Genomic DNA, 21,576 nt, shown 5'->3' with positions numbered 1-21,576 from the left:
AAAGGATGAACATACGAAAACTTTCCCTCTATGTAGGTGGGTGTAACAAAATATTTTTGCATTCAGAGGGGAATGATGGAGATTTAAATTTCATGGATGATTCTCATTGCATAAAAAATCCTGTGTTTTAATTATGGCCACTCCAGCTTGCATAACATATCTGTGACATTGTTTCCCCTATTTCACAGTATACAAAAATTATTTCATGACATACAAAAGTTGGTTCCCTTCTTTAAACTTTTTTTATGTCCTCAGTCAACCCTATCTGGTAATGAACCCATATCATGCAGCAGTATTCTAGCAGAAGACAGACAAGCATAATAGAAATGTTGTACCTTCTAAGAGTTCTGCCAATAAAATGTAGTTTTTGGCTTGCCTTCATTCCAGTTTAAGTTGTTCATAATTGTAATTACTAGGTATTCAGCTGAATTGGCAGCCTTTAGATTTGTGTTATCCATCATGAAACTGAAATTTGACAGATTCCTTTAAGTACTCATGTTATGACATCACATGTTTCATAATTTAGCATTAACTGCCACTTTTTGGACTAGACAGATATCTTGTCTAAACCATTTTGCAATTGGTTTTGATCTTCTGATGACTTTACTGGATGTTAAATGACAGAATCATCTGAAAACAATTTAAGATGGGTACTCAGATTGTCTCCTACATTGTTTGTACAGATTAGTAACAGCAGAGAGTGTGTAACACTTCCCTGGTGAACACCAGATATCACTTGTGTTTTACTCATTGACTTCTCATCAGTTACTATGAACTGTGGTCTTTCTGACAGGAAATTACGAATCCAGTCACACAACTGAGATGATACTCCATAGGCACACAGCTTGATTGCAAGCTAGTTGTGAGGAGATATATCAAAAGCCTTTTGGAAATCTAGAAATATGAAATCAATTTCAGATCCCCTGTTGGTAGCACTCATTACTTCATTAGAATAAATAGTTAGTTGTGTTTCACAAGAACGATATTGTCAGAAATAACTGGCTCGTCACAATACGCCAGTCACTACTCTTGATGAACTGTGGTATCGTGTTGAAGCTGCATGATTGGCTGTACCTGTACACGCCATCCAAGCTCTGTTTGACTCAATGCCCAGGCGTACCAAGGCTGTTATTACGGCCAGAGGTGGTTGTTTTGGGTACTGATTTCTCAGGATCTATGCACCCTAATTGCATGAAAATGTAATCACAGGTCAGTTCTAGTATAATATATTTGTCCAATGAATACCTATTTATCATCTGGATTTCTTCTAGGTGTAGCAATTTTAATGGCCAGTAGCATAAAATCACCAGAAATCAGTAATACTTTCTTTTTGCCTAATAGGCAGAATAGTAAGACATAAAACTTTTTCATGAAAATTTTGCCATTACCCAATGGGGCCATGCACATTGTAACACTAACAGGCATTACAATGCCCAACATTCACTCACAAGTACATCTTTCATTACACTTACCTATACAGAGTTTATCATTTTATACACATTTGAATTTATATTCCGTTCTTCATGAATGTTGTTGTTGTGGTGTTCAGTCCAAAGATTGGTTTGATGCAGCTCTCCAAACTACTCTATCCTGTTCAGTCCTCTTCATCTCCAAATAACTACTGCACCTACATTGTTCTGAGTGTGCTTACTGTGTTTCCCTCTTGGTCTCCCTCTACGATTTTTACCCTCCTCCCCCCCCCTCCCCCCCCCCCCCCCCCCACACACACTTTCCTCCAATACTAAATTGGTGATCCCTTGATGTCTCAGAATGTCCTGTCAACCAATCCTTTCCTGTCACAAATTTGTTGACTCTTCAATTCTATTTAGTGTCTTCAGCATTCTTCTGTAACACCACAATTCAAAAGCTTCCATTCTCTTCTGTTTAAGCTGTTTATCATCCTTGTTTTACTTCCATACACGGCTACGCTCAAAATAAATACCTTCAGAAAATATTTCCTAACACTGAAATCTATGTATATTGGATGTTAACAAATTCCTCTTCTTCAGAAACACTTGCCATTGTGAGTGTACATTTTATAACCTCTCTTCTTCTGCCATCAATAATTATTTTGATGTCCAATTAGCAAATCCTTGTATCACTTTTATTGATGTTCATCTTATGTCCTCCTTTCAAGACACTGTTCATTCCATTAAATTGCTCTTCCATATCCTTTCCTGACTTAAACTTAAAAGATTTTATTTCTCCAAACTGAACTTTAATTTGTATTCCAAATTTTCCTTTTCTTTCCTTTATTGCTTGGTCAGTGTACAGATTGAATAACATCATGGATAGGCTACAGCTCTGTCTGACTCCCTTTTCAAGCAGTGCTTCCATTTCATGATTCTCGATTCTTATAACTGCTCTCTGGTTTCTATACAAGTTTTAAATAGCCTTTTGCTCCCTGTATATTACCCCTGCTACTTACAGAATTTTGAAGAGTGTATTCCAGTCAACATTGTCAAAAGCTTTCTCTAAGTCTACAAAAGCTATAAATGCTTGCCTTTCCTTAAACTGTCTTCTAAGAGAAGTCACAGTGTCAGTATTGCTTGTGTGTTCCTACATTTCTCCAGAATCCAAACATCTTCCCAGAGGTTGGTTTCTACCAGTTCTTCCTTTCTTTTTTAAAGAATTCAAGTTAGTATTTTGCAACCATGACTTATTAAACTGATAGTTTAGTAATATTCACACCTGTCAGCACCTGCTGTCTTTGTAACGGGAATTATTATGTGCTTCTTAAAGCCTGAGGTGTTTTGCCTGTATCATACATCTTGCACACCAGTTGGATTAGTTTTGTTACAGCTGATTCTCCCAAGGCTATGAGTAGTTCTGACAGAATGTCATCTACTTCAGGGGTCTTGTTTTGACTTAAGTGTTTCAGTGCTCTGTCAAATTCTTCTCACAATATTGTATTTCCCATCTAATCTTCTTCTACATCATATTTCTTTTCCATTATATTGCCTTCATATTGCCTTGCACTGACCTTATACATACTCCTTCCACCTTTCATCTTTCCCTTCTTTGCTTATAACTGTTTTTTCACCTAAGCTCTTGATATTCATACAGCCACTTCTCTTTTTTTTCCAATGACCTCTTTAATTTTTTCTCATTATGTGTACATTTGTATTCCCTTTCACCAGCTTGATTTGCAGTATTTTTATATTTCCTCTTTTCATCAGTTAAATTCAATATCTTCTGTGATATCCAAGGATTTCTACTAAGCCTTGTCAATTTACCTTTTGATGCTCCGCTACCTTCACTATTTTATCTCTCAAGGCTACCTATTCATCTTCTTCTGCATTCCTTTTCTCAGTTCTAGTCAATCATTGTGTAGTACTCCTTCTGAAACTCCCAATAACTTTTTGTTCTTTCAACTTGTCCAGGTCCTGTCTCCTTAATTTCCTACCTTTTTGCAATTTCATCCATATTAATCTACAGTTCATAACCAATAAATTGTGATCAGAGTCCATGTCTGCCCACAGAAATATCTTACAATTTAAAATCTGGTTTCAAAATTTGTGTCTTACCATTATATAATCTATCTGAAAGCTTCCAGTGTCTCCAGCTCTCTTCTATGTATACAACCTTCTTTCAAGACTCTTAAACCTAGTGTTAGCAATGATAAAATTATGCCCTGTGCAAAATTCTACAGGCGGCTTCCTCTTTCATTCATTTCCTCCAGTTCACTGTGGTGGGTGTGGGCTCAGTATCCATCTTGGCTGTGATAATCCATTCACTAAGCTTTTTATAGCAGCTTATTCTCATTCGTATTTTATTATTCATTTTTAAACCTACTCCGGCATTACGCCTTTCTGATTTTGTATTTAGAACCCCATATCCACCTGATCACAAGTCCTGTTCCTCCTGCCACCAAACTTTACTAATTTCCATTATGTCTAACTTCAACCTATCCATATCTCTATTTTCATTTTGTAGCCTACTTGCCTGATTAAGGTACACTCCTGGAAATTGAAATAAGAACACCGTGAATTCATTGTCCCAGGAAGGGGAAACTTTATTGACACATTCCTGGGGTCAGATACATCACATGATCACACTGACAGAACCACAGGCACATAGACACAGGCAACAGAGCATGCACAATGTCGGCACTAGTACAGTGTATATCCACCTTTCGCAGCAATGCAGGCTGCTATTCTCCCATGGAGACGATCGTAGAGATGCTGGATGTAATCCTGTGGAACGGCTTGCCATGCCATTTCCACCTGGCGCCTCAGTTGGACCAGCGTTCGTGCTGGACGTGCAGACCGCGTGAGACGACGCTTCATCCAGTCCCAAACATGCTCAATGGGGGACAGATCCGGAGATCTTGCTGGCCAGGGTAGTTGACTTACACCTTCTAGAGCACGTTGGGTGGCACGGGATACATGCGGACGTGCATTGTCCTGTTGGAACAGCAAGTTCCCTTGCCGGTCTAGGAATGGTAGAACGATGGGTTCGATGACGGTTTGGATGTACCGTGCACTATTCAGTGCCCCTCGACGATCACCAGTGGTGTACGGCCAGTGTAGGAGATCGCTCCCCACACCATGATGCCGGGTGTTGGCCCTGTGTGCCTCGGTCGTATGCAGTCCTGATTGTGGCGCTCACCTGCACGGCGCCAAACACGCATACGACCATCATTGGCCCAAGGCAGAAGCGACTCTCATCGCTGAAGACGACACGTCTCCATTCGTCCCTCCATTCACGCCTGTCGCGACACCACTGGAGGCGGGCTGCACGATGTTGGGGCGTGAGCGGAAGACAGCCTAACGGTGTGCGGGACCGTAGTCCAGCTTCATGGAAACGGTTGCGAATGGTCCTCGCCGATACCCCGGGAGCAACAGCGTCCCTAATTTGCTGGGAAGTGGCGGTGCGGTCCCCTACGGCACTGCGTAGGATCCTACGGTCTTGGCGTGCATCCGTGCGTCGCTGCGGTCCGGTCCCAGGTCGACGGGCACGTGCACCTTCCGCTGACCACTGGCGACAACATCGATGTACTGTGGAGACCTCACGCCCCACATGTTGAGCAATTCGGCGGTACGTCCACCCGGCCTCCCGCATGCCCACTATACGCCCTCGCTCAAAGTCGGTCAACTGCACATACGGTTCACGTCCACGCTGTCGCGGCATGCTACCAGTGTTAAAGACTGCGATGGAGCTCCGTATGCCACGGCAAACTGGCTGACACTGACGGCGGCGGTGCACAAATGCTGCGCAGCTAGCGCCATTCGACGGCCAACACCGCGGTTCCTGGTGTGTCCGCTGTGCCGTGCGTGTGATCATTGCTTGTACAGCCCTCTCGCAGTGTCCAGAGCAAGTATGGTGGGTCTGACACACCGGTGTCAATGTGTTCTTTTTTCCATTTCCAGGAGTGTATTTAACATTCTGAACTTTGACCTGCAAAATCCCAGTTTTGTTTCTCTAGGTGATCACATCCTCATGACTAGTCCCCAGCTGTAGATCCTAAAGGGTCATAATTTTTACCTCCAGAATATTTTTCTCAAGAGGATGCCATTATCATTTAACTATACAGTAGGGCCACAGGCACTCAGGAAAGATTACAGCTGTAGTTTCCTCTTTCTTTCAGCTGTTTTTTAGGATTAGATTAGAGATTAGATTAGATTAATACTTGTTCCATAGATCATGAATACGACACTTCGTAATGATGTGGAATGTGTCAGGTTAATAAAAGCTGTCTGTACAAGATATTTCATTACACAAAATATTGCATGACACTAATGTTTAAGTTGTTTCTTTATTTTATTTTATTTTTTTATTTTATTTATTTATTTATTTTTTCTCCCTTAATTTATATCTAAAAATTCAGCCAATGAGTAGAAGGAATTGTCATCTAGAAATTCTTTTAATTTATTTTTAAATGTTGGTTGGCTATCTGTCAGGCTTTTGATGCTGTTTGGTAGGTGACCAAAGACTTTTGTGGCAGCATAATTTACCCCTTTCTGTGCCAAAGTCAGATTTAACCCTGCATAGTGAAGATCATCCTTTCTCCTGGTGTTATAGCTATGCAAACTGCTATTACTTTTGAACTGGGTTGGATTATTAACAACAAATTTCATAAGTGAATATATATACTGTGAGGTTACTGTGAGGATCCCTAGATCCTTGAATAAATGTCTGCAGGATGACCGTGGGTGGGTTCCAACAATTATTCTGATTACACGTTTTTGAGCAATGAATACTTTTCTACTCAATGATGAATTACCCCAGAATATGATGCCATACGAAAGCAGTGAATGAAAGTAGGCGTAGTAAGCTAATTTACGGAGATTCTTATCACCAAAATTTGCAATAACCCTAATAGCATACGTAGCTGAACTCAGACGTTTCAGCAGACCATCAATGTGTTGCTTCCAGTTTAACCTCTCATCAATGGACACACCTAAAATTTTTGAAAATTCTACCTTAGCTACAGACTTCTGTTCAAAGCCTATATTTATTACTGGAGTTGTGCCATTTACTGTACAGAACTGTATATACTGTGTTTTATCAAAATTTAAAGAGAGTCCGTTTGCTGAGAACCACTTAATAATTTTGTGAAAAACATCATTTACAATTACATCACTTAGTTCTTGGTTTTTGGATGTTATTACTATACTTGTATCATCAGCAAAAAGAACTAACTTTGCATGTTCATCAATGTGGAATGTAAGTCATTAATGTATATCAAGAACAGTAAAGGACTTAAGACCATACCCTGTGGGACCCCGTACTTGATAGCCCCCCCAGTTTGAGGAATCAACTGTTGTTTTAACATTACATGAACCACTTATTTCAACTTTCTGCATTCTTCCAGTTAAGTATGAATTAAACCATTTGTGGACTGCCCCCCTCAAACCATAGTGATTTAGCTTATCTAAAAGAAATCCATGATTTACACAATCAAAGGCCTTTGAGAGATCACAAAAAATACCAGTGGGTGATGTCCGGTTATTCAGAGCATTTAATATTAACATGAATATGACAACTCACTTATCTATATTAAATCAACATAAAGATGCTATTAATTTGTAAGCACTTGCAAATACAAGTGATAAAATAAGTGCAAAACTGAAGAGAGTGGTGTATTTTCCTTAACAAATCATTGACTAAGACAATATACATACCATTAATATCAAAACTGTAGGGGAGGATGTATATAACATGTAGTTGTTGGCAACTGTCAACATAAGATAATGTTGTCAACTGATAACTGAACATGTGCTGAGGATTGGGATATGGCCAAAAGTGAGCTAGAGGTCAGTATCAAGGAAGTTTTCTTAAGATTCATGAAAGGATCAAGGGAACCATACTTTTCTACTTGTATATCTGTTCTTATTTATTTACTCACTTACTAACTTAACCTGATTCTGATATACTTCAAGTGTAGAGGATATGAGGGATTTGCATCCAGAAAGAGGTGAGAAAGGAGGAGGATGGATGGAGGACCATTTCTGGATTTAAAGATACTAGTGAGTGTAAAATAAATAAATATATATGCATGGAAAGAATTTGACAAGCAAATGGAAAAGAACAGAAAATATCATGAGAATTTAGTATTCAGGACCACAGGAAGAGAGAAATAAAGACCTCTGAAATACATGAAAGACAAAAATTGAAACATCATATCAACAGAGGCAGAAATAATGGAGATATTGAGAGAATATACTCATGAGTTATTTGACTATGTGCAAATAAAGAGTGAATAGTGTGGGACAAAATACAGAATTAAGAAATAAAAGGGGCCAAATAAGAACTGGAAGCAAGCAAAGTGCAGAGAGTATAAAAAACTAATAAGAAAGCAGAAAGAGACAGTGGTATAATGCCAGAAATGACTAAAACCTTGAGGAACAAAATGGAAACCTCTTGTTAAAAAATCACGGTGGATGTGTAGAAGACACAGAAAATCACTAGAGATTGGGAAGCCACAGTAATATTCCCATATTTAATAAATACACTAGCTGGTCAGAAGCATCTGGAAAACCCTATTTAAAGCAGAATTGACTAAGAGAAGTCGCGAGATGCAGACCCATCACTGTAAAAGGAGGTGGGGATTATTGTGTTGTCAGTAGAGAAACAGTAAAGATGATCAGCAGGAAATCTCTGCTACATATAATGTAGACTAGTCTTTGGATGTCACCTGAGTAACAAATGCGTCAGGGATATTTCAACTCTTCTGCCCAAGCTGACTGTTGGTGATATGGCTGTGAAGTATAAATGCAGAGAAACAACCCCTAGCTAAACCATGACCAGGCATGAAATCAGCAGAGGAAATCTCTCTTGGGTTCCAAAGTGCAACCAACAGACCAGTTAGCACAATGACTGTGTGTATGGAGTTAAAATGAATGGGCTACAGTGCTTGAGTAGCTCCTTATAAGCCATACATTTATTTAGTCAATATTTAGCTATGCTTGAGGTGGTGTGTAGAGTGATGCCACTGCACAGTGAGAGACTGGAAACAAGTTATTTTGAGTGGGGAACCATGCTACACAATGCGGCAATCCAATAAAAGAGTCAGGATTTGGAGAATGCCTGCAGAATGTTATCTTCTATTATACACAGTGCCAACAGTGAAGTAAGGAAGAGACGGTGTTATAGTATGGGGGTGTTTATCACAGTTAGGTTGGGGTCACCACATTCTACCTAAGAACAGGCAAAATGTTGAATGTTATGAACACATTTTACAGCATTGTGTACTGCATACAATAGAGGAATAGTTCAGAGATGATGATTGTTTGTATGAGCATGGCAATACACCCTGTCAAAAAGCATCATCTGCGAGGCAACAGGTTTTGGACAATAACATTCCTAAAATGATCTGGCCTGCACCGAGTCCTGACCTCAACCCTTTGGGATGAGTTAGAACATTGACTTCTTTCCAGATACCAGTGCACAACATCACTACCTTCTCTGGCTTCAGCTGTTTAGGAAGAACAAGCAGCCATTACTCCACAGAGATCAAGCAGTCGTAAAGGCAAAGTATGGATCGACCCCATATTAATGTCCACTAATAGGTTTCTGGATGGTTTTGGTCAGATAATGTACATCCATGAGTTATTTGATTATGTGCAAACAAACAGCAAATAGAATAGGAGAGAAAGCAGAATGAAAAAGTAAGAAGGACCAAACAAGGACTGGAATGAAGCAAAATGCAGATGCTAACCTATGGGACAGTAGCAGCAAGACACAGTTGTATCGCACTGTAAATGATTAAAATCTCGAGGAAGAAGGCAGATGACTTCATATTTATAATCATGATGCATGTGTGGAAGACAAAGACTATCTCTAGAAACTGGCAAGCAACAGTAATAATTTCCATTTTTATGAAAGAGGATAATTTTGTGCATAATGATCACAGAGGCATTTAACTGCTATCTGTACTTGTAAAGATCCCCATAATGGCTGTAGAAACTAGATTGAGGAAGCTGGTCAAAGACAGATTATAAGATGGGATGCAGGGCTTTCATCCTAATGGAGGTACCTAAAATCTCATCTTATACTTAAAATGCCCTGTCAAAAACTTATAGAGAGAAACAAGGCACCTAACACCATTTCAAGACCTGAACTACAGAAGTCCTTACAGGAATGTGGGGTCAATCAGTCTTCATATAGATCCTACAGGAGCCTTTATGCAAAATGCAGAATCAATGTGAGAACAGGAAATCAGAGCTCTGCTAAATGAAGTATGAGGAAAAGAGACCAGCAAGGCTGTAGTCTCAATCTTCTGCTTAGTCAATAAAAACTCAAACACAGCATCAGTGTACAGGAGACAGAGTTGAAGGAGAAAGGAATTGAGGTTGTTGTTGTTGTTGTTGTTGTTGTTGTTGTCTTCAGTCCTGAGACTGGTTTGATGTAGCTCTCCATGCTAATCTATCCTGTGCAATCTTCTTCATCTCCCAGTACTTACTGCAACCTACATCCTTCTGAATCTACTTAGTGTATTCATCTCTTGGTCTCCCTCTACAATTTTTACCCTCCACGCTGCCCTCCAATGCTAAATTTGTGATCCCTTGATGCCTCCGAACATGTCCTACCAATGGGTCCCTTCTTCTTGTCAAGTTGTGCCACAAACTCCTCTTCTCCCCAATTCTATTCAATACCTCCTTTGAATTGAGATATATGTTTTAAAAACTAAAACTATGATTATAATAAACAAAGGGGAAGAATTGGATAACATTACAATGAATGGGATCCACTAGAAACTAGAATCAGTTTGTAAATTTAAGCACTTGGGCTCTGTCTTCAGAGCAGATGGGGAAATGGATGAAGATAATAGGGAACAGAGCAGCTGGCTATCTGTTTTATGCAATCAGATGACAATTTTACCACAAGAGGGAGATATTGAAAGGGACAGACATAGATCAACTTAAATTTTGACAGGAAAACATATCTTCAACATGGATTGGTTACGTCAGGAAATTTTGCACATCAGCTTTACCATCTGCCCAGATGAAGAACACATCATCAATAAATGAGAACCATGAGAACAGCTGAAAATCACTGGTCTCCAAGAATCCCTTCTTAAGCATTCTGTAAAGAAGTTGTCAGAAGAAGAAGAAGAAGATACTATCATTGCTGCCACACTAGAGCAACCAAACTCTTCATAATTTTGATTCTCAAAGGTGGAACAGTTCTTGGTGAATTTGGAATTTGTTAACAAAGATAAAGAGGTAATATAGGCTTTTTTTTCCTTTTCCTGATCAGTAAAGATTGAGAAAGTGCTGATTAGTGTGTAAGTCATAGACAACAGGAGCAATGAATTAGGAAAATGTGCCAAAAAGTACTTCATCGGAACAGAAATTATGTCAATTCTGAATGAGCCAAGAAATGATTAGTCTCTTTAACCTATGAATTAAATTGTTATATAAAAAGTTGCAGAGCCACAGAGCACTTTGAATCCAGTAACAATGCACATTCTTTACTTATAAATGTCTATAAGCATATATTTTATAGTCACTGTGTAATGTATAGCATCTGGTACCTCACTAAGACAGACATGCTTTTGCTCACTTCTTACCAGTACGCCATATGCTTTGGTCTGACGTAGTTTATATTTTATTTTTTTACATTCATAATTACTTACTTCAAAACTTTTCAGCAATACTGGCACAGATAACAAACTATAAATTAATAAGAAAAAAGTCTTACACACATACATGAAACTACAAAAAGGAAAAAGAAAATAGTATCATCTTGAGAAATCTGCTGCCCTGAATGGACATACTTGGAGTTTGATGATGAAGCAATGGCTGGTTCTCTTTGGTGCAGCAGTGGACCGATACAGCAGGAGATGGGCCCACGTTTGGAGTACCTTGTGAGTGCTTGCCATTTCCATGGCTGCTGGATTTCATGAGGGAGTCCAGTGCTACCACCGTGTTCGTCAAGCCACCTATGATGTTCAACTAGCATCAAGCAATGTGCTAACTATTACAGCTTGGCCTGTAATTACTAATTAACCAGCATGCCAAGCTCAAACAGCAACTACATGTCAGAAAAGCTAAATTACAAAATTAGTTTTATGTGACAAATTGTTCATTTCCCTTTGAATATAATATAAGTATCCAGTGATTTAGTATTAGTGTGCGACTTTAGTTATCAAAAATGTTTGTTTGATGTGACTGATCACATGAAGGTGAGATATTTTCAGCAAGCTGGAAAAAGCATAACAAGCCAAATACTGCCACAGAGTTCATAGTTTAAGTATGCTAATATCTCATGAGGATCCTACAATGTTTTGCGACAGCATAGTGCTACATAAAGCTCTTTTGTTTACATCTGAGTAAGTTTGTTGAAAATTTGCAACATTTAGGTAAGATGTGGCTCCATAAACTTTTCCATAATATTAATTGATAATATTCATATTGGGTCTTCAGCCGGAACATAACATTATCTTGATGACATTATGTTCCAGCTAAAGACCAGATACAAATAATATTTAGGTAAGATTCTTCTCCACAATCTGCCAGGAAATGTAAAGACAGTAAATCGTATTCAAACATTACACCTTTTTGATAAACCCAATAACTTTTAATTAATTCAGATGCTTGGAAGCTCAATAGGTTCTTAGTAATGGAAACATCTGTCAAATGTTTACGTCATGTAAAAAAATAAATCAATGCATGAAATCTAAAAGAAAATTCAATATAAGAAACATATGTTATACAGGTGGTTAGACAATAATATCTATCCTTAAAGCTATTCTCATTTATTCTTCATTCTCAGTTGCTCATTTTTGCAAAAAGAAGTGCAACTGAGACTGAAAAATACATGAGAATTATTTCAAATATCACTACACCTGCTCATTCTGTCAGGAAGAACATGTTGGCTATAGTGAGTATCTACCATTATTTAAAAGAAACTGGCACTTTTTGAAGCTTAAGAGTAATAAAAATTTTGAACACAGTACCCTTTCAAATAGAAGAAAATTATTCTTAACAACAAACATTCATCACCACTCCCTGACTAAAAAAAAAGAACTACACAGCATATGTGAAAGTTTATTTCTGCTGATTATTTGGGTAATCTTACTTTGCTAACATGACACAGAAATTCAGAAAAGACAAATTTCTTTGAATTGATGTAAAAGTATGCTTTGCTTCAAATGTCTGAAGTAAAAAATACTCCTAGATAAATGCAGTACAAAAATGATCAATATCAGTGTAACCATGATGTTCAATGCTGAACATAATAGCCACAGAGATTATTAAGAAATTCTTTTAAGAATAACTGAGCATGGATAACATTTTTCCCATGTGTGATACTATGATGTGTCATATTTAGTGAGGACCCCAGCAAAATAAAACACATTAAAGTAAAACAACTTATTTAAAATAGTTTGAAGTGGGTACACTGTCAATAAGATAAATAATGCCGCTGATCACATGTAAATAATCAGTTTTATGTTAAATATGTCTAAGATAATATATATAAGCTTAATTTCAGAAACAATAATTGTTAATTATTTTTTGAGCAAAGGAGACCACTAACCAAGCAGTGGAAGTACTGAGTCATCGACAGGCACACACAAAATGGAAAGAAAACTTATGACCTTTGGGAATAAATTCCTGTCAAACTAAAGTGCAAATACAAATGTGTGTGTGTGTGTGTGTGTGTGTGTGTGTGTGTGTGTGTGTGTGTGTGTGTGTGTGAGTGCACGCGCGCGCGAGAGCATGTGCTATAGCTCGACAAAGGATTTATTCCAATAGCTAGCAAGTTTTCTTTCTCTTTTGTGCATGCCTGACAAGTACTCAATTCTTCTGCTATTCTGTGAATGATCTTTACTACTAAAGTATTTTCATCCTGTCAGAACTTTCCTTACTATGTTAATTATTTCCAATTAAATAATGAAAACTCCAGGAAGGAACATGTTAAATATGCTCCAGCCCAATACGCTGGAGTTGGCGGTTATTTCAGCATGAGGTATGCTTGCTTGTGTGTGTGAATGGTGTGTGTCTCTCTTTTACCTATGAAAGCAGAGAGCTTTGCATAACCGTCTTTTAATTGTGCCTGTCTGCAACTTTACATGTCCTCTTTATGGTAAGTTGTTAATTATTTTGTATATTTTTTGATATTAGGATATTTTCTTTCAGGTTTACTAGGAAGTAACAATTAAGAAATTAGATCAAGGGAAATAATTGTGGAAGAAAAATTCTCTGCAAGCAAGTGCATATAACACAGCAGTTCATAGGAACTATATCCATGTGGGAAACTTTGTACTCACATTTACACAGTATCAAGGCAGCAGTTACTGAGATATACACAAAGTTATGTCACAGGATGATAAAACTTGATCTGCTTATAACAAAGAGAATGAAAAAAGCTCTGAGCTTTTACATGAATGAATGACCTCATTCAAAGAGGAATCATGTGTAACATTATGAGCAGCCAGATCGAATGCCTCAGGGCATACTAAATCTGACAGGTCAGTGGTGGGTTGGTGTGAACTTTTGTTGGAGTGGCCAGCTGTCAGACAGAGAGTGACAGGTGAGCTAAGTGCAGTTAAAGGCAGCTAGCAAGCCACGAGGCCTCATGCTCATCAGGGTTTTCCTGGTCAGAAAGATGGATATGTTAAAAGTGGCACAGTCATGGGATGAGTGGAGATGGAGGGGCCTGAGACTTGGAATGTCATCACTGATACAGTTTTAATGAAAATATGTAAAATGCCTTACAAGCATGGTGGAAAGAAATCAGTGATGGCTTTGGAACTGTGGCAATGGAAAGGGCTCATTGAAGATAAATCAATGTTAGAAGCTTTAATAGTTAAATTATTAACATTATTATCATTATGTCTATAACAAATTGTAACAACTCAAGCCATCATGAAAGACACACTTGTTATGCACCAAATGAAAGAGGACAATGCCAGCAACATAATGAACAGATTACCTTTCTAGTTAAACAAATATACATTAATGTTATAAGCAACTTAGTTTATTTATGTAAACAGAGCCAGAACTGCACAGAGATACATATGATCTTATCTCCAAAAGTTTTCTTTTTTAATAGTCTAATAACTTTTGATGTATGTCTAATTACAGTCATGATTTATAAAGTAGGTCAAGTCAGTGTTTTGACTCGAGTGCTGAATGTGGAATATGTATGATTTGTTTATATTTGTTGAAATGATTCAGAATTGATTTTATTAAGAGAGTTGAACTGACCTCAAATATTGTCTAATGTTTTGCCACAAGAATTTACATTAAAGTACTATGAAAATTATGAATGGTGGTCAGGATAAAAATATGTGCACTGAATTGAGCAGTGTTTATGTGAGTGAACCTTTCAATAAGTGTGCAGGACAGAGCTCATGGTCTGTCATCCTCTGTCTGAAGTTTGTGATGAGGTACTTTGATCTCGGTTTCATCTGAAGTTGGTAAGGTTACGGGCAATGTGTGTGCCATGAATGATACTTTTTTGTAGTGGGACTTAGAATACTCTTAAGCAGGTGTGATAACCTGTAAATTTCAGGAGTCAGATTTCAGTCTCTAGAGGCAGTTTAGTTAGTGATGAAATCTCGCATTGAGGTTATAAAGTTTAGAGACACTGGGAATAATAAATCTCATACTAGTCAACACTGAGACACAGATCAAGTTTTTGAGAGTTTATTGCGCTGTTGTACTTTATTTTTTAGCACATGCTGCTGGATGTAAATGTTATGTCTGCATGAAGTAATTCCAAATTTTGCACTGCTGATAGATACTGGACTGTTATTCATTGAATTATTTGTCTGTGGCCACCATTTGCATACATTGTGCATTTTTCAAAAATAAAAGGGATTTAAGTTCAATTTGTTTTCAGCATCATTATGATCCTTCAGGATTTAAAATAACAGATGCAACCACAGTTTAACTTTTATTAAATTATTTGCTAATGTGTCTCACTGTTATTATAAGGATTTGGTATAAACATTATTATGCTGGTTTGTTCGGGTAGAGAGTGGTGATGTACAGCCAACCCCTACTGATGACAGCAAGCCACATTCAAAGTTAATTGCCCTAGATTGCCTGGACTCTGGTGGAACCTACTACTGTTATTACTGTATTGTAATTGTTTGTATCAAAAGGTATAGACACAGGAGTAGGAGCAATAACCCTGTGAGTAATGTTGTGCTCTCACTGTGAGGTAATTAAAAAAATTGTATCTTCCTATGGTTGTGAAATAATTTTAATAAACAAAGTAGCCTGATGATTGTTGGTAATGCAGATATCATTACATCTTTACTAGCATTCATCTTAACCATTAAATTCTATGCAAACTATAAGATATAACACTATAATGGAAGAGAAAAACTTCACGGTGACATGGTATCCATTTTTTAAATTATGATAGTGTCGCAATTTTTTGTAAAATAATCTTTAAGAAAATGGCTGCATGTGTGTGACAAGAGATTGGAAATCTTGGTAGATACAAGAACAACTTAACCACTGGCATTACAGACACTTCCCTCACTATTTTACAACAATTTCTGGAAACTGAATTTTTAAAAACATAATATTATATTATATTCATCTCACATGATATGCTTCCTTCTTAGTCTATCTATACACATATTCCCTCACTCCTGATATTTATACAAGGGGTGGTCATGAAGTTTTAATTACCATATAAAAAACTCTTTTTCTTTCTTTTTTCAGGGACATGCCAGCACTCCTGGTACACACTGGAAACTCTGTGCCACAGTGGCACACAGCATGAGGAGCTAAAATAGTATGTTGCAGTGTATTGATGAAGTGGAGTACCATGTGGTAATTTGTTTTCAGAATTTGTATGAATGATGAAGAACCAGGAATCACTATAGAACTGGGGGTCCTGGTGTTCTGCTAAAAGACTACTGAATCACACTTTAGGCAATAGTGGAAGAAGTGAAAATCTGCTATATGTCTGTCATCCAACAGTGAGGTCGATACCCTGCGATGACCACTATTGGTGACTCTCCTTGCAGCCAGTAAGAGATACCAGTGTGCTGTTATGTGGACATGGCTGCTGATGTCATGTTGGCTATAAAACCTAGCTGTCTATGTAAATAAACCATGTGCTGCACACCACGATCGAGTGTCATACAATCAGTAATCAATTAGTTTTCAACATCTTCCACAACATTTTGAAAGCTACAAAGATTGCTGTACTCTGGGTTCCTGACAGCTCACATTCATTCAAATAGTGCACTGATGTGAGTCGAGAGCAGAAATGTTGCAGCTATATCAAGCCAATCCAGATGATTTCTTTAGCCACCTAATCACCATGTAAAAGTGCTTCGAGTGACACTATGACCCATAGACAATGTAGAAAAGCAAACAGTTGAAAAATGTGGATTTAGTATCACAAAAAAGGCAAACATTCAACCACCATTGGGCAAGCTGATGTCGAATGTGAATACCACAGATTATAGTAATTAGGGGTGAACCATTACAGAAGCATCCTACTAAAATCTTGTGATAAGGTTAAGGAAGGCCATCAAGAAGCATCTGAAAAAGCTGTGCCAATGGAGTGTTTTTGTTCTCTGACATCACATCACCACATTCAGTACAGAACACAGCCACATGTGCTGCTTCTTTGGGCTATTAAGTTTTCTTACTTCCTATGCTCTTGCAACTTGTTGCCCTGTGACTTCTTCCTCTTTTCTCAGGTGAAGAAACCATTACATGGCAGCAATTTTCAAAATAAGGAGGAGGTGATTTTTGAAGTGGAACTTTTCCTGAACATTCAAAGTGCAAATATCTACAACCAGGATCTTCATCATGTCACCCAAGATTGGGAAGCATGTCTCACTGATGGGTGAACATATAGGGAAGGACTAGCCAAGTTTCATATTCATAGCTTGATTTTATCTATGTGATTATTACAGCTTTATGACAACCCCTTGTATGTAAGAGTAAATACAGCAGTTTTTTTTTGTTGGTACCTTCAAACTGTTTTCAATAATGGAAAGGGAAATACAGCACAGTTTCCTTTTATCCATCTACAGAATAAATCTCCTCATGGTAAACAGGATGAAGCCCATGACATTTACTGAACAAGGAAAAGTAAGAATAAGTAGCTGTGTTAACTGTCACTCTCAAAGAAAAGCAATTATGTTTGCCAGTGCTCACTGTAGTACATAAAGATGGCTTCTGATAGTGACATCAGTTCAGTAATGTACTTTCTGAGACATTTATCACCATTTGCCTGTGTAAGCTCGCAAAGAATGATACACTCAGTGTTCATGTCAGCAGATGACCAAGAAAGTGCAAAATAAATATAGCAGTAAAACAACAGAAATACTAAACACTGTACTAAAGGAGATGGGCTACCTCTATTGGAACAGGAGCAGGAATCTACAAGTAATTTTCCCAAAAAGTACATATGTGAAGTATGAAGTAAAAGATTACAAATAAGGCTCAAAAGAGCATAAATACATAACAAATTACAATGTTATATTTTAAGAGACTTTGTATTAATTTTTTGCAGAATATAATGTGATCACTGTAATATAATGTGATCAATGTAATTTTTGTGTTCATGAATGTAAAAGCCAACTTAGAGAGATAATAACAGTATTTTCAATTGCTGCTTCGTGACTGTGCTGTGGTGAAGAACCTCAGCTGTATAAAGTTTTATAGAAGAAATACAGTGTTTTCATATTTCAGTAAGTTTCTTTTATTATAAATGGTACATAGGCAGAAAGAAAATTCTGTTTACAGGATCTGCTAGTGCAGAAATTGTGCGAAGGAAAAAAAAACACCTATAAAGTAATAAGATTAGTGATACAAACAAACTTTATTGTGACTAATACCTAAGAATTTGATTTTAGTAACAAGTACTAAAAAAAACCTTTACTGTTCTATGCCTATGATGATTTTGTACTAAAAGCACACTTTGTTCAAACAGAAAGGAAAAATAATTGAATATTTCAAAGTTAGTGTTTAGTATGTCTTCTGTGGGATCTGAGTCACAAGAACAATATAAGTATGATGTGGAGACACTCTGAAAATAGAGACATAGAAAATAGTGTTGATGAAAACTTATGTTTCTAATTTTTGGAACAAATGGAATGGCATATGGAAAATGAATTACAGAAGTCTTACAGTAAATGATATAAAAGAAATTATATTTCATTTATTGTAGTATGCAGCAAAATCCTTGGTTTGAGTTCTATTATGAGAAGAAGAAATATCATGAAAACAAACAAACTGAATGGAATCAGTGTCTATACTGTTTGTGATGCTAATGGATGTGTTGCACGTGAATTAACTTAAATTTGGAATAATTATGTCAAACCAGGACATTCAGTATGACTCTCATAATTCCTAGCATGGCATATTAAAATTTTGTCAACTTTAGTAGCCTCATCATCAAAAAGATTTTAAACTCTTAATCTTCTTTCCTTAAAATTTTATACCATTGCTCATGAAAGAAGAAAACTTCTAAGGAGCATTATTATAAACAATATTTGGATTAATCAAAACATGTGAATTTTAAAATTTTCCCTGCAGACTGAATGTTCAAACAAATTTCAGGCTTTCAGCCAATTTTCATTAAATACATCCCACAACATTACAACTGGGCACCTGCCAGTCATCCTCAGGTAAGCCAGCAAAGATTTATGAAGACATCCTCCATTCCATAGTATATAGCACACTGTTAGTATTCCACGCATGTGTCAAAATCATGTTGAGAGGCTGACCATACTACCTGGCAGTAGCACATTCACTGGTGGAGCCATGGAACTCAGCTCTCCTCTGCATTATTGCTCATTGTGGCCATTGGCACACTCTGCCATATTTGTGTAGAGCAAATTGTGGAGATGCCCCACTGGTAGGCACTATTACAGATTATCAGATTTTCCACCAGGCGTATTTCCACACATCCTTTAATAATGGAGCCCCAAAAACATGTTGCTGTGGTCAAAATCATTATTTTATCATACTCCATCAAATGTCCTGTGGAAATAGAAAGTTCAGCAATAGCAGACTTGCTTGGTTTCAAAAGGCAATTACAGCACTGATGTTCAGTGTAACGTTGTTTCATGGTGAATGTGGTCTTTCCCATGTAAGCCATACCATACTGGCACGGTATTTTGTAAATTCTGAGCCCAGAAGATGCGCACTTTTAGATGGTGGGTGGAAAAGCACTTTCACCTGAAATTTATGAAGGATTCTTGCTATCTTAAACAAAATGTTGCCCACAAAAGGAAGAAAATCTTTGTCAATAATTAGTAATTAGTTTCAGCATGCTCTTGACTCAGCTTATTTTATGTTCAACCAAGAATATTTCGAACAGACTAACAGTGTTGCCATGCATAGCCCTCTGTCTCCTTTGGTGGCTAACCTTTTTATTGAGGAGTTCGAGGAAAGAGCACTTGAATCAGCCATCCCTAAATCGACTGTATTTGGGAGACATGTGGACAAAACTTTCATAGTGTGGCCTTCATGGACAAGATAAATTAGTGGAGTTAACAACATCCACTTCACTATGGAGATAGAGGAAGATGATTGTCTGCCTTTCTTGTATGTATTGGGCAGAAGAATGATGGCTCTCTGGAGCATTTGCTTCATCATAAGCCCTCTTGTACTGATTTGTATTTACAAGTGTTGAGTTGTCATCATCCACTGCAAACTATGAGCATACTTAAACCATTGCACTCAGAGCTCATACAGCTTCAAATAAAGATAATCTGCCTAAAGAGCTCACCCACCTAAAGACAATGTTCAGGGATAATGCGTATTCTGACTGGCAGATTAAGAGAGCACTATCAGTTAAAACCAAGAACCAGTAAGTCGATAAAGAGAAGAATACGACAGCAAAACCTTTAGATTTCCTTCATTTTGTGGCCAACATTTTGTTTTATATAGCAAGAATCTTCAGTAAATTTCATGTGAAAGAGATTTTTCACCCTCCATCTAAGATTACAGACCTGGGCTCAGTGAAGGATGATTTGTTACTGCAAAAGGCCAGAATTTACAATATACCCTACCAATGAGGTGTGGCTTACATACTACAAAAGGATGTTGCACTGAACATCAACACTGCAACACTGCAAGTCCACTGTTGCTGAAAATTGTCTTTCCACTGGAAATTCAAAGAAATATGATAAAATAATGATTTTGACTACAGCAACAAATTTTTGGGATGCAATTATTAAAGAATCTGTGGAAATATGCCTGGCAGAAAATCTTATGATCTGTGGTAGGGGCTACCAGTTAGACAGTGTGTAGGATATTATCATCTTGATGATTTGCTTTAATTGAAGATGACAGAATGCACAGATGGCCACAGTGAGTGCTAATGCAGAGGACAACTGAGTTCTGCAGATCCACAAGCAAGGGCACTACCACCGGGTAGTGTGGTTCATCTGCCAACTTCATGCATGTGAAGAATACTCACAGTGCACTATATGCTGCAGAATGGAGGATGTCTTCATCAGTCTTTGACGGCTCATCTGAGAATGACTGGCAGGTGCCCAGCTGGAATATCATGGTACACAATGATGATTGGCAGCAAGACCAAAATTTGTTTGAATAATCAAAATGTGTTTCGAAACCAATGAATTTTCTGATCAAAATTTGAGGGTATGTGTACAGATAGCAATATTATCTGAGGTAGAATGAACTGCATGAATTTGAAGAAAAAGATTTATTTGTAAATGTATATGATACAAAAAAGGGCAGAAGTAGCTAACAGACAGATGAAATTGAGTTCTGTACCAATAACTATAGTACTATTATATTTAATAACAGAATCAGGTATATTATAGGAAAAGAGGGTTTCCAAGGCATGATGCTGGTAAAGAAACAAAAGGCAGAGCAACTAAATTAGGGTTTCAATTGTGGACTACACTAACTAATTTTATATTTTCAAGAAGGGGGTTATCTGACATTGTCTTTGCAGATGGTTCAAATGGCTCTGAGCACTATGGGACTTAACATCTGAGGTCATCAGTCCCCCAGAACTTAGAACTACTTAAACCTAACTAACCTAAAGACATCACACACATCCATGCCCGAGGCAGGATTCAAACCTGTGACTGTAGCGGTCGCGTGGTTCGAGACTGAAGCGCCTAGAACCATTCGGCCACACCGGCCTGCATCTTTGCAGAGA

General features: G+C 37.6%; 1 protein-coding gene across 1 annotated transcript in view; it reads right to left on the bottom strand.

The window, feature by feature from the left end:
- The window catches only part of LOC124556243 (potassium voltage-gated channel unc-103), a 700,301-nt gene that overhangs the window by 76,323 nt on the left and 602,402 nt on the right, over positions 1-21,576 (bottom strand). The window contains exon 16 of the mRNA XM_047130231.1: positions 11,225-11,389. Coding sequence (XP_046986187.1) covers positions 11,225-11,389 — 165 coding nt within the window. The remainder of the gene's footprint in view (positions 1-11,224; positions 11,390-21,576) is intronic.

This window comes from Schistocerca americana, chromosome X (assembly GCF_021461395.2).
Source record: "Schistocerca americana isolate TAMUIC-IGC-003095 chromosome X, iqSchAmer2.1, whole genome shotgun sequence".
Taxonomy (NCBI): Eukaryota; Metazoa; Arthropoda; class Insecta; order Orthoptera; family Acrididae; genus Schistocerca; species Schistocerca americana.
This window is presented reverse-complemented; position numbering and strand designations above follow the sequence as displayed.